We start from the raw sequence: 12,904 nt of genomic DNA, 5'->3' as shown, positions 1-12,904 counted from the left end.
AAGCTTTTTCACAAGGCACTCAAGTACGTGGCATTAGGCGAAATGTAAAGGTCCCAAAGAGAAAGTTAGTGTTCTCTTCGGACCGGGGACGGATGGAGGGATGGATGGAAGGATGGATGGAAAGAGGGAGGGATGATGGCTCTGGGTTTGAGATTGTTCAGGGACAGAACAGAGTAGAGAGGTGGCTGGAATTTTTTTGGGACGGGGTGTGTTTTGGGGCGGTCGATCTGGCTCGTGTTTCAACAGTCCGTGGGGGGTCGGGGCTGTCCTGACTTTTTGGAGTATACAATGATTCATAACTGCACCGGTCGACATAAAACCGCGTATCTCAGGCAGACGCAGTGGGTGCAGTCTGCGCACAGGGGCCTGGCGTAGGATCCCCCAAACATATCTAACACTCTTCAAAAAAGCCTCAAGACTCGCGGCGGAACATCGCAGCTTCAGCCTCGCCGATCCCGGCGAAATATCTTCCAGCCTGCGGAGCTGCATGTCTAATCTATAGCCATGTTCAGATTTGTGGATTCACGGACTGTCCTGCTACTTGTAGCGACACAATGTATTTTACTAACCGTTGTCAGATGTCAGCAAGAAGATGACCGTAAGTTTGACTTTATTGTGTTTTGATTGAGATTGTTAAAAGTGTGTATATATATATATACACATCACTGATAGATAATAAGACTGTCTTGCTGTTACCCTGGTGCAATCTGGCACATTTACTCTTATAGAAACTCTTGTCGGGTTGTACTTTTTTAAAAATCTTATTAGACCAGCGTTTACAGTTAGGATGCTCTGGCTGCTGTTTCAGTAGGAAACACAATATAGTAATCACACAGAACTTTCCCAGCTTGAGAAGCGGAGTGAGTTCTATACCCGCCGTGCGCTTTGTAATTGAAACCTCTGAGTGGGATTCGGGCTCGCAGATATCGCGAGATATAAACAAAACACGCTCTTTAATAGGCTAAATCTCAAACAGCGTCCATTTGGACGTTTAGTGCACTACAAAGGTAGCACAAGATATTACTGTACAGCCTATTTAGCGGATTTATGTAGAAACTTGAAAGGCATTTGGGATACAAGCTTAGTTATAAGAGATGTAAAGTTGAGGGAAGCTGAAGGAATCCTGCCGCACTGAGAGCTTTAAATGATTCAGGAATTCAGGGAAAGTAAAAAAAAAGAAAGAAAGTTAAATTAGATTATAAACTGGAGTTTATGAAAGTTTTTTAATGGCTTACGAGTTTCAGTAAAATGCATCAAATCCAATTTATTTAAATAATTTTAATTTCTACTTGAATAATATATAATAGATCAATAAAACAATTTTAGCCCAACGTCAGTAAATGTAAAAAAAAAGAGCTGTTTTATTTAGTGTACAAAATATAACTGTGTCATAATAATCCTATGCAGTATTTTCCAACCTTGGTCTTCAAGTGTCTCTACCATGCAATTTTTTTTATTGTCTTACTTAAATGGGTTAAAGTGGCTGTACTGGAGTCAAAAATACACAAAATCAGCAAGGCAGGGGTAACTTGAACCAGAATTTAAAATCCTTATGTTTACTACTACAAATAAGGATTTCAGAAAAGGAATTTAAAGCAATGCTGTACACGAATCTTGTTTGGTTCTCCAAATAAACTTATGAATGGTTCTTTTATAATTTGGCTGGTGCCTCAAAGTACTGATTAATTTTCCACCTATTGTTTACATAGGTTATTAAAAATTAGAGGTTACTTTGTGGCACAAACCACTTAAAGAATCATCATATGAAAGGTTGGCCAACCAGTCATTTTTCTTATATGTTATTGCTGTACAAAGTCTTTTCTGGCATATTTATTTTAGGAGGTGCTTTATAGATCTAACAATGACCCATGTGAGTCTTTCAGTAAGGTCAGTCCATTTGAGCATTTTGATTTGGTCAAAATACTCAAACAACAACATTTATTTTATAATAATGTTTGTGGGTTTTGTTTAGTTTAACACCAACTAACTTTAAAGGCTTAGGGCTTATTCTGGTTTGTTGTGTTTGAATCTAAGAAAGGTGGTTTCATGACCAGTGTAATTAGTATCAGCTTTGTCATATCTGATATTAGATCTTTTAAAGTAAATAATAAATCATAGCAGCTAACTCACAAAGTCACTGTACTTTTAAGCAGTTTTTAATTATTTAAGCAGATATAGTCATGCTCTGCTAAGACTAATTCACACCTATAAGATCATTTAACAGGGACGGATAATACTTAAATAGCAATGATATAACACTAGCTACAGCAATGACAATAGTTTGAATCAAAAATTACCAATGAGGTTCAGCACCACTTGTCACAATGTGGCAGATAATTGCTCAGTTGGTGCTTACGTGGCATGCAGGGATGCACACCTGTGTGTAACAATTTGAAAGACAGCTATGGCCAGCAGTGGATCCCAGGGAGGAACAAATGGTGCTCCATCAGCAAATGTTAAAGGGTATGCTTTATTTGGTCAGTGTTAGGGCATAGTTCACAGGGTCTGAGGTTGACAGGTTTGGTAAAAGGAGGCATGTGGAATGTTGACTAAAGGAAGCAGGGCCACCAGAGAAGGCACCCCAATGACAGGCTTAAAGGACTGTGGGTAGCAGCTGGGGTGACAGTGACAGGTTGGAGGTATGTGATAATTTATACATCACATGGAGTACTGTTCAACCCCCCTCTGTCCCCTTGGGTTTTGTCAACTTAGGTGATGGGTTGAACTGATTAGGGTGTTCCTCAACCGATGCTTTTGTGTTCAGTCAGACAAAAAATATGTTTTAATTAAAAGAGAAACACATTTAAGTCTTGGTACAAAATTCAAAAGAACATTAGGACTATTATACAAGGCCTGTTTATTTTATGGTTCAGGCAACTACAATTGGGCCTTTCACTTACATCTTCAGTTCAGTTTTAATACTACAAGTAGGTACAAGACAAACACCCAGTGTATATGTATATATGTGTGCGTGTTTGTCTGAAGACTGCCCTGTCTGACCCACTGAAGTGTGTTTGCACTGTGGTGGGTGAGACCATTAGATCCAGATGGAAGCTGTGAGTATGATGTGTTTGCTTAAAGCACCAGTTTGTCAATGCTGCCCTGTGTGTGTGTGAGAAAAGCCTATTCATGGCTGGTTTCGTGGATTTGGTTTCACCTGGGGATAGTTCACAGAGCCCATTTTTACAGTATGGTGCCAGACATAGTTTGCAGACATAGATATTATTCAGACCTATTTTATAATCATAGTTATAGGTCTTAGGATTTAATAAGTGCTTGTATGCAGTTTAGAATCTAAAAATCATATGACCTGTTTCTGATTCTTTTACAAATTGGTCGATGACAGATTTTATTTTAATTAGATAATATTTTGTGGGCTAAATAAACACATTCTATTTACATATTAGTTGCAATAAAACATTTTGTTTTTTATTGGACCAAACTTATTTATTTATTGTTTTATTTAAATCAAATTAATTAATTAAATTAAATACTAAATCAAAACCAATCTCCCATGTAGTCATGCTTCCCATGGTTCATCATGCATATTAAAATATTTTTAAACAGCTAATATTTTTGTGCAAAGCAGCAGCATAATTACACTTACCTGCTCACATAATTGAACTCATAACACCATAAACTGGCTGATTATAAAATGAATCAATCTGCCTGTGGCCAAGAGTATGTTCTGAGCACATTTGGTCTACTCAGATTATGCAACAGTTCTAGAGATATATTATGCAGTATTTATAATAGTATGGAACTGTTTTATGCTTTTTTAAAAATAAGGGGCCCATGTGTTATGTGCTGACCTGTCTTACCCCCATGCATGTCCTCTGTCTGCCCCCCTTGTGGTGGCTGCAGAGGAGGACTTAGGCGGCTGCATCCAGGATGGCCAGCATTACGAAGACCGTGCAGTGTGGAAGCCAGAGGCGTGTCGTGTCTGTGTGTGTGATTCGGGGTCTGTGCTGTGTGATGAGGTCATCTGCGAGGATCTGAAGGATTGCGCCAATCCCATCATTCCAGACGGAGAGTGCTGCCCCATCTGCCCTGCTGATACCGACCAGCTTAGCGGTCCGCTTTCTCACACACCTCTTTCCTCTTACTAAATCTACAGCCTCTCTAACACACCTACCACTGTTTGTTTTGAGCCCCATCATTTCATAATGTCATGTGGAACCAGTCTCCACCCCAAATGTGGGTGGGATGAGGGTTGGAGCTCAAAGCTAACAGTCAGAGGATAAAGACCAGCTCTGACTTTTATGTTTTACATAAAGTAAAGAGTCAAAACCAATGTTTCTTAGCTTTGGTCCTATGACTAACTGTCATTCTAAATATTTATTTTAACGTGCTGTGAATCCTAAAAGGTACATTTATTCTGCCTTTGGATTAACTGCAAATGGTTTTGTTTGGCCTTTTGATCCAGTGCATGAATAAATGCAGGATTACAATTTTAGACACTATAAGCAGTCAGACCACATGGATTAGATGTATAATTATAATCTTACCAGTCTGTTTAGTACAAGAAAAAAATCTTTAGGCACACATTTCTGAAGTGAAGGATTTTTAAATCTGCACCTAGAAGTGCCTTTCAGTTTTATCATCGAAGGTGCTGAGGAAAAACTAAAAAAAAACTTTCATTGAAAAAACAACAAATGTACAATGATTACTTAGTCCAAATCTCGATATTTACTTTACTTGTTTACTCCTGAGTCTCTTTGAGAACATGTTTTGGATAACCCTTAACCAAACAGTTAAACAAAGAGACCATTGTCTAAATTTATCAGATCGATCAAACTAAGAGCTGATCCGTCAATCACTTCAGCTAACTCAGAGTCAGTCAAGCACATGCAGACCTGCTGTACTAACTTATGCTACAATAATATAAATATAAAATACATAAATATATATTGCTATTAATATATTTTATTAGCTAAGAAAACATGGTACACATGGTAAACATCTCACAGTAACACATTTTTATACCAGTCAGTGCTTTTTGCTTAATAACACCAGCAAAGTCTCATTCTGTATCAAGCTTATACTGCTGCCAAAGAATGAGTGGTTCAACACATGTTTGAATTACTATACATGTATGACTATTGAACCATTGCTGCTGCTTTTCCCTCCCTCCCTCCTAAATACTAACTCCAGCAGAATGGGTTCAGACAATGATGGGACCTTGGTGCACTAATTAGTGCAGTGGGGTTTAGTTTTCCTGTTTTCAGTCTTTAATTAATCCCGTTCACCCTTGGTGAATAGTTTTGCCAGCTGAAAACATTGTTAGGGTCAAGGTCTTATAATTACAAAAGGTTTTTAATGCCTTTTTTAAATGTTTGCTGTGACCCACCATCAATTGTGTTATTGTTTTAAAATCATTGTTGAATGTTTTTGAATGTTTAAATATTTGTTGATAGCAATGTGTTTAATATTTCCATTTCTTCTTCTTTTCTTCTTCTGTTACTGGACTACAGAGAGTATTGCAAAGGTGAGTGCATACTTTTTAGAACTTAAAAAATACAATTTAAATTTTTTTAAAAGGTATATATAAATTTTGTTATACTATAAATTTTGTTATGACTTAAATCACCTAAATAAAAATAATTTTTTTTTCTTTGCAATTCATTACAGGGACAAAAAGGAGAACCTGGCGAAATTTTAGATGTAAGTTCATTTATTAAATCTTACACAAAATCTACTGCAGGGCTAAAAAACAGACTTATGAAAGAATGCTGATTGGAATGAATGTTTCTGAGACTGTTGCCACATAAATTGTGGCACAAGTAATATGATTTGTTTTATATAATTCATGTATATACCTATTTGCAAGAAATTTGCTAAACATCTAAACTCCATAATACGGAGGATTGTTCCTACACTTTTGACCAAATAATTCCACCTTTGTTAAACATGTGAGTATGTAGATAGTCTACTTCATACTAGTATACCGTGTGACTAGTAGTGAGGGTTTGTGTGATGCACTGTGATGGACTGGCATCTTGTTCATGGTGTATTTTCGCCCTGCATCCAGTGTTCCCAGAGTCCTGACACATTATTAATTGCAACAGGATAACTAGATATTAAGTAAAATACATCAATTAATGTGATACTGTTTATGAAAATATGTTATTTGTGTATTGCATACATATTTATTAACATTAATTTATTAATATTTATTAACAGAATACACTGCAGTCAACACATTTTGTTGCAATCTAAGTGGGAAAAGCAATAATAACAAGCATAATTTACAGTTGTTATAGTTGTTTCATGAGTTTTAATGAGTTTATTGATTATGCATTTGTAGGCTGTAGGACCAAGAGGACCACCTGGACCCATGGTGAGGCATTTTTTATAATTATTTTGTTATTGTTAATGTGATGAATGATTTTATAGTTAAAGTGCAGTTTGAAATATCTCCACCAGGGTGCACTAGATGATAAATAAACTGTTTTATATTATGGCTGTTAGAACAGACGCACTCTAGTTTATTTTAACTCCTAGCATTGAATAGATGCTGGTTTTGGGATTGTTCTGGTTGTCTAAAATGAACTGTATTTGTCTTGTTCTAGGGACCATCTGGAGAGCAGGGATCACGTGGAGAAAGAGGACCTAAGGGTGAGAAGGTAAGACAGTTTGCATTACTAACATCTTTCCTTTACATTTACATTTACATTTTCAGCATTTAGCAGATGCCTTTATCCAAAGCGACTTACATTACAATTACATTATACAGTCTGAGCAATTGAGGGTTAAGGGCTTTGCTCAAGGGCCCAACAGCAGCAACCTGGCAGTGGTGGGGCTTGAACCAGTGACCCTCTGATCACTGGTCCAGTACCTTAACCACTAGGCTACAGCTGGCCCAATTTCCTTTAAGACTTGAGATGATGAGAGTTGTTGAACAAGACATAATTTGGTGTTAGGAGAAGTCAGGAGGGCATAATACTAAGACTGACCCTGTCATGACAAGAGATTTTTGTAATATCTGACATCTAAGATGCTAAAATTCTATTTATTTTGACTTTCTATTTTCCAGGGAATTGCAGGTCCAAGAGGAAGAGATGGTGAGCCCGGCACTCCAGGTAACCCTGGACCCCCTGGACCTTCCGGACCACCAGGCCCAAGTGTCCCTGGACTTGGAGGAGTGAGTTGTCTCTTAACTTATTTGTTTTTCTCTGTTCTGTCCTACATAAGATATGTTGTATTGTTTGCTAATTGTTGTGGCATATAATATATAAATCTGGAATTTTCTGTGTATGCAGAACTTTGCTGCCCAGATGGCTGGTGGTTTTGATGAGAAATCTGGAGGAGCTCAGATGGGTGTGATGCAGGGACCAATGGTAAGGCGTTATTAGCATTTTTAAGGAAATCCATGCAAATGTATTATATAAGTGTATGTTTGGTTAGATCTCTTCAACTATTACACTATTAAACACACTACAGCTACAGTACATATCAGTATGTGGTCAACATTTGACCTTGTGTACCTTTGCCCAAAATTTTGGCAAATGTTGATCAACTGTTGCAGATCATGATGAGTAATTGAGACTGGCTAAGTCCAGGTTCCCTAGAAATTTGACATGTTGATCAATGGGTCTTGAACTTGCACTTTTCTGTCTTAGGTCTGTGCACTGTTTGGTCGATTATATTTTTGGGTCCAAGAGTAAAGGAACTTTGATTAAACTTTGCTTAAGTTATGGGCAAAGGTACAGAGGTCATTTTGCACACTTTGTGTTGTGGATTTCAACATTTGTAACCACAAATTAAGAACAAAAAATCCATAAAAATATATCAGCTGAAACATCTAGCTGTGGCACTGTAAATTGTGGTCAGGTGCACCCTGTTTGCTTAAATTATACTTAAGATGTGTCTTAATTGGACACTTAATTGGAGATCATCTGCTGCAAGCTGAATAGATTAAAATGCACACACCAGGGTCTTCAAGGGATTCTTATTTGCACAGGACAAAAACCAAGCCATCAGTCTAAGGCTTTAGGTGTTACCAGGACCTCCATGGCCTCAATAATTTTAAAATAGAACAAGCTTGGCCCAAGAGTTTGATGTTCAGCCTAATTGGGCATCTGGACAAGAAAGGCCTTGGTCATGGAGGTGAGAAAGGAGCCAACAGTCACTCTGGGATGGTTCTCAGCGGTAGGGCCCGCCAAATCAGCCAAATACAGTAACATTCTTGAAGAAAATCTCAGATTGAAATGACAGTTAACCTTTTAACATTATAATGACTCAAAGCATACAACTAAAACAACACTGAAGTTGCTTAATGGCAAGTTTCTGAATGGACCAGTCAAAGCCCAGGCTTATATGTCATCAAATAACTGTGGACAGACCTGGAGATGGCAGTTCACAGACACTTGCCATTCAGTTCAGCTCCTGAAATGATCTACTATGAAGAATGGGATAAACTGCCTGTGTATAGTTGTGCATAGCTTGTATTCAATAAGACTCACCAGTGCAATTACTGCCAACAGGGCAAGTCTTGCTGGGACTCTTTTAGAACATATTCTGCATATTCTGTGTTGTAAATAGTTTAAAATGCTAACCAAATAAACTATATTTTGTGTTTTCCTTTAGGGCCCCATGGGTCCCCGTGGTCCTCCTGGCCCAAGTGGAGCACCTGTAAGTAGTAAAATAAACCAACCTATTATGAAATAAATTTGCTGATTGTATGAATGGACTAAAATTCTGCTTTATTGTCATACAATAGTTACATTGTACACATGTATACATTAAAAATTTAAATAAAGATATATGTGTATAATAGAGCGTTTTAGTAATTTAACTAATAGTTAAAATATAGATACAATGTTGTAAATGCTGGAGTTAATACACTACACATGATAGTTTAATAGAAATCAGCTGTGGGGGGAGGAACTAGACAGTTGATAGTTTGGGGGAAATGGCTTTTATATGTCATCTGAGTACATACATGGATGAGATGCATATGAATCATAAAATATCCTACATACACCAACACATAATACCACACTCTCATCTGTTCTGCAGGGCCCACAAGGATTCCAAGGCAGCTCTGGTGAGGCTGGCGAACCTGGACCTGCTGTGAGTATTACACATCGACTCCTTCCATCTGATACCAGATTGCACAAATTAAAATCTAAAACAAATCACACACATACACACTGATAAGGCCTGAAGCTTTGGATGCTCTTTATCACTTATTCATATTACTGCTTGTTCCTCCAGGGCGCTATGGGACCTCGCGGCCCACCTGGATCACCTGGAAAATCTGGAAGTGATGTGAGTCATCTATTAACAATCCTCTGGACTTTACTTAAGCAGCTGGTGCTTATATACAGTCTTTAATCATACATACACCTGTTCCTTTCTAGGGTGAGAATGGTAAGCCTGGTAAGTCTGGTGACCGTGGAGCCCCTGGGCCTCAGGTAAGCACTGGTTTTAAATAGTGCCAATGTAAATGTTGTAAAGGCCATGTGTTTATGGCCTATTTAGGATAATCTATAATGGGGTAGTTTTGTACTAAAAATTGTGTGTTTGTTTGACAGGGAGCTCGTGGATTCCCTGGAACTCCTGGACTTCCTGGCATCAAGGGACACAGAGTATGTAAAACTTTATTTAATTAGGAACTGATCTAATTTATTCAAAAATTATCTCATAAGGTGTTCTAGCATGACACTTACAATGCACCTTTTTGTTTTTGTAGGGACACCCAGGTCTTGATGGCGCCAAGGGAGAGACTGGAGCTGCTGGAGCTAAGGTACTAAACTACAAAGTCCCTCAGATCTGAAAGTACAAAGCGCACCTGACTAGCAAAACAACAGCATGTGAAGCACCATTCACATTGTGTGGGGGGTGTGGACTAGAGTTTTGGGGAAATGACTTTAAGGTTTCTCTGATGTCCAGCCAAATAAATAGCAACCACATACATGCAAATCTGTTTGATGGTTGAATATTTTTACTCTGCCTTACTATAGCAGAAGACAGTAAGTAACTGCTTGAAGTGAACACAATAAGAAATTTAAACCAATGCCCAGCCAAACCACTAACAGCTACATAGGAAAAAATAAGAATAATATTTTAGTGGTTAGTAATAATTTGCAAAACAAAAAAGGTTATATAAAATTTAACAAATCAGGTTAACTCAGCAATAAGAAATGTACAAAATAAATTAGTTTGTGTTCAACCTTGATGTTTGTGTGAAGGTGGAGCTTAGTGTAAGGCATGAATGTAGAAGGGTGGGCTTAGAGTCATGCACCTACTTCCAGGGTCCATTCAAGAGGTCTGGTGGGGTAACAGCTTCTCTATTGCATCATTATGCTTCTGTAGAGGAAGCACTGAACATAATTTGGCCATTACATTCATCTCCTAAAATGGTCATTTCCAATTTCCAATTAGGCATTTACTTCGGCCTGCACAACCCCCTCAAGGAGAGCCAGATCACTACACGCCCCCTCCAACACATGTCCAATATGTGGCTGCTTCTTATCACCTACCACGCTAAGCTCCATGTGACTCCCACAACACCCACATATCACAGCGGGAAGAGGCCCATCCAACCTTCCATTCTTTAAACATAGCCAAATGTGTTTGTGTTGACTCCCGGCTGGGTTGTTGGCTCTGTTGCAGTGGTGTGGTAGTGTGTTAGACCTCTGTTCTATCCTAATTTGGCCATTACAATGTTGTAATCATAGTCATTTGAAATAACTGAATTTTAAACATCCATACACATAATTATCTTAAAGCCACAAGAATTGCATATATGCTTTCAACTTTGCAGCAGCAGTTTAGGGAAGGCCCTTTCCTGTTGCTGTCCCTGGTCCCAGTGGCCTACACAGAACCCTGACATCAACCCACACTGAACAGCTTTGGAATAAACTGGAACATCAATTAAAGCTTTCTTGACCAACATCAGTGCCCATCCATACAAATGCTCTTTTGACTGAAGAGGCACAAATTCCCATAGATATACTTTAAAGTCTTGTGAGAAGCCTTCTTGAAAGTGATTGTTGTTATAGCTGAAAAGATCACATAGAGGTCACTCTATTGTAATACCTTTTGTTTTTGAAATGGGATGTCCAGCAAGCTCATGGTCAGGTGTCTTATAGCTTGTATTAACTGTATTAATGAAAAGCATCACTACTGCAGCTTTTGCCATGTGACTATTGCATGTGCAGGACAAGCATCATTCATACTGATGCATGTATTCAGCTTTAGCATGGAAGGAAAAACAAAATTAATACTTGGTTTTAATAAAATTATTTTGCCATATATAGCTGTTTTGTTGCATATATGAACCTATCCTGTCCAGTGTTCAACAACCTCTTTATTTTCTCACAGGGAGAGTCTGGTGCCTCTGGTGAGAATGGCGCTCCTGGACCAATGGTGAGTCACAGAGATGGTATTGTGTTATATACATTTTGTGATCAGTATTAAATGCTCAATACAGTATTGTCTGTATGCTTATTGTATTTATTTCTTACTTTTCTGTCTTAGGGCCCTCGTGGTCTTCCTGGTGAGAGAGGACGCCCTGGACCTTCTGGAGCTGCTGTAAGTCCTGTATTCTGGTTCTGTGACTTACTTTGCAAAGCAAGCATGTTAATATCTGCTAGTCATTAAAACATATAGACATAAAGAACTTTGGTGTTTAAATGATCTAATCTTGGGATTGATATTAAATCATTAAATAGGATTAAAGTCTAAAAGTCTAAATATCTAGATATTTGTACTTGGCTAACTTCTATGTTGTGTTCCTGTAGGGTGCCAGAGGTAATGATGGTCTTACTGGGCCTGCTGGTCCTCCTGTAAGTACTGCCTCTCGAAAACCTTCAAGCAATATTTAAGAATTAGAAAAGCTTTGTTCATGTTAATTAATTATTATATTAATTTTTGCTCTTCAGGGTCCTGTTGGTCCTGCTGGTGCTCCAGGTTTCCCAGGATCTCCTGGTTCCAAGGTATGTCATGCACAACTTAGCATTTTTAGCCTACCAGGCTACACTTTGTACTTATGGTGGGTTTAAAAACAGCCTAACATTATTATCTATCTGTTATTTTAATCTGTATAGGGTGAGGCTGGACCTACTGGTGCTCGTGGTCCTGAGGGAGCCCAAGGATCCCGTGGAGAAGGTGGTACTCCAGGATCTCCTGGACCTGCTGGAGCTGCTGTAAGTGAATTTAAATAAAGATGATTTAATTGCATCCAAAGCTGCAGAATATTTGTACAACAAAATACTATGCTAACACTAAGATTTAAAGCAATTTAAGTAAGATATTATGCTAGTTTAAGGTATGCAACGTACTTATTTCACCACTTGTGGCACTGTGGTCCATCATAGAGTGAAGTTGGTCCTTTCAAGAGAACAATGTACAAAGTAGTGATGTAGAACACCAAGTACAAATCAGTATATTGGTTTTACTTACCTTAGAGGCATAAAGGAATGAATTTGTGCAGGAAACTAAACTACCCTGTTTTACTGCAAACTGCAAAGGTTTATCTCTACACTGATAAGCCTGTATTGCTACACTGAAAATGGATAGCTCAGTGATTGCTTAGTGGTTAAGTTACTGGATTAGTAATCAGAAGGCTGGTTCAGGTCCCACTATCACCTAGTCGCCTTTGTTGGGCCCCTGAGTAAAGCCTTTAACCCTCAATTGCTTAAACTGTATTCAGTCATGATTGTCAGTCACTTTGGATAAAAGTATCTGCTAAATACCATAAAGGTAGAAGAAAAACCTGATACTTTACGTGATTAAAATTTACAAAAACCTCATGCTTCTTACTGTGCTTTTCCATCTTTATAGGGTAACCCTGGTACTGATGGTATTCCTGGAGCCAAAGGATCTGCTGTAAGTGTATCATCGTGTATCTTTATTATTTTAAAATGACACTAGACTGAAAATGCTGTTTCACTAT

General features: G+C 38.2%; 1 protein-coding gene across 1 annotated transcript in view; it reads left to right on the top strand.

Annotated features, from left to right (window-relative positions):
- The first annotated feature begins 333 nt into the window (after positions 1 to 333).
- The window catches only part of col2a1a (collagen, type II, alpha 1a), a 29,170-nt gene continuing 16,599 nt past the window's right edge, over positions 334 to 12,904 (top strand). Inside the window, exons 1-19 of the mRNA XM_062998990.1 lie at positions 334 to 598; positions 3,865 to 4,089; positions 5,630 to 5,664; positions 6,308 to 6,340; positions 6,573 to 6,626; positions 7,037 to 7,144; positions 7,263 to 7,340; positions 8,590 to 8,634; positions 9,022 to 9,075; positions 9,220 to 9,273; positions 9,366 to 9,419; positions 9,540 to 9,593; positions 9,698 to 9,751; positions 11,332 to 11,376; positions 11,488 to 11,541; positions 11,751 to 11,795; positions 11,892 to 11,945; positions 12,057 to 12,155; positions 12,793 to 12,837. Coding sequence (XP_062855060.1) covers positions 505 to 598; positions 3,865 to 4,089; positions 5,630 to 5,664; positions 6,308 to 6,340; positions 6,573 to 6,626; positions 7,037 to 7,144; positions 7,263 to 7,340; positions 8,590 to 8,634; positions 9,022 to 9,075; positions 9,220 to 9,273; positions 9,366 to 9,419; positions 9,540 to 9,593; positions 9,698 to 9,751; positions 11,332 to 11,376; positions 11,488 to 11,541; positions 11,751 to 11,795; positions 11,892 to 11,945; positions 12,057 to 12,155; positions 12,793 to 12,837 — 1,284 coding nt within the window. The 5' untranslated portion in view covers positions 334 to 504. The remainder of the gene's footprint in view (positions 599 to 3,864; positions 4,090 to 5,629; positions 5,665 to 6,307; positions 6,341 to 6,572; positions 6,627 to 7,036; positions 7,145 to 7,262; positions 7,341 to 8,589; positions 8,635 to 9,021; positions 9,076 to 9,219; positions 9,274 to 9,365; positions 9,420 to 9,539; positions 9,594 to 9,697; positions 9,752 to 11,331; positions 11,377 to 11,487; positions 11,542 to 11,750; positions 11,796 to 11,891; positions 11,946 to 12,056; positions 12,156 to 12,792; positions 12,838 to 12,904) is intronic.

The sequence above is a fragment of the Trichomycterus rosablanca genome, chromosome 7 (genome assembly GCF_030014385.1).
Source record: "Trichomycterus rosablanca isolate fTriRos1 chromosome 7, fTriRos1.hap1, whole genome shotgun sequence".
NCBI classification, from domain to species: Eukaryota; Metazoa; Chordata; class Actinopteri; order Siluriformes; family Trichomycteridae; genus Trichomycterus; species Trichomycterus rosablanca.
Note: the sequence above shows the minus strand (reverse complement) of the source record. Positions and strands in the feature narration are given on the sequence as shown.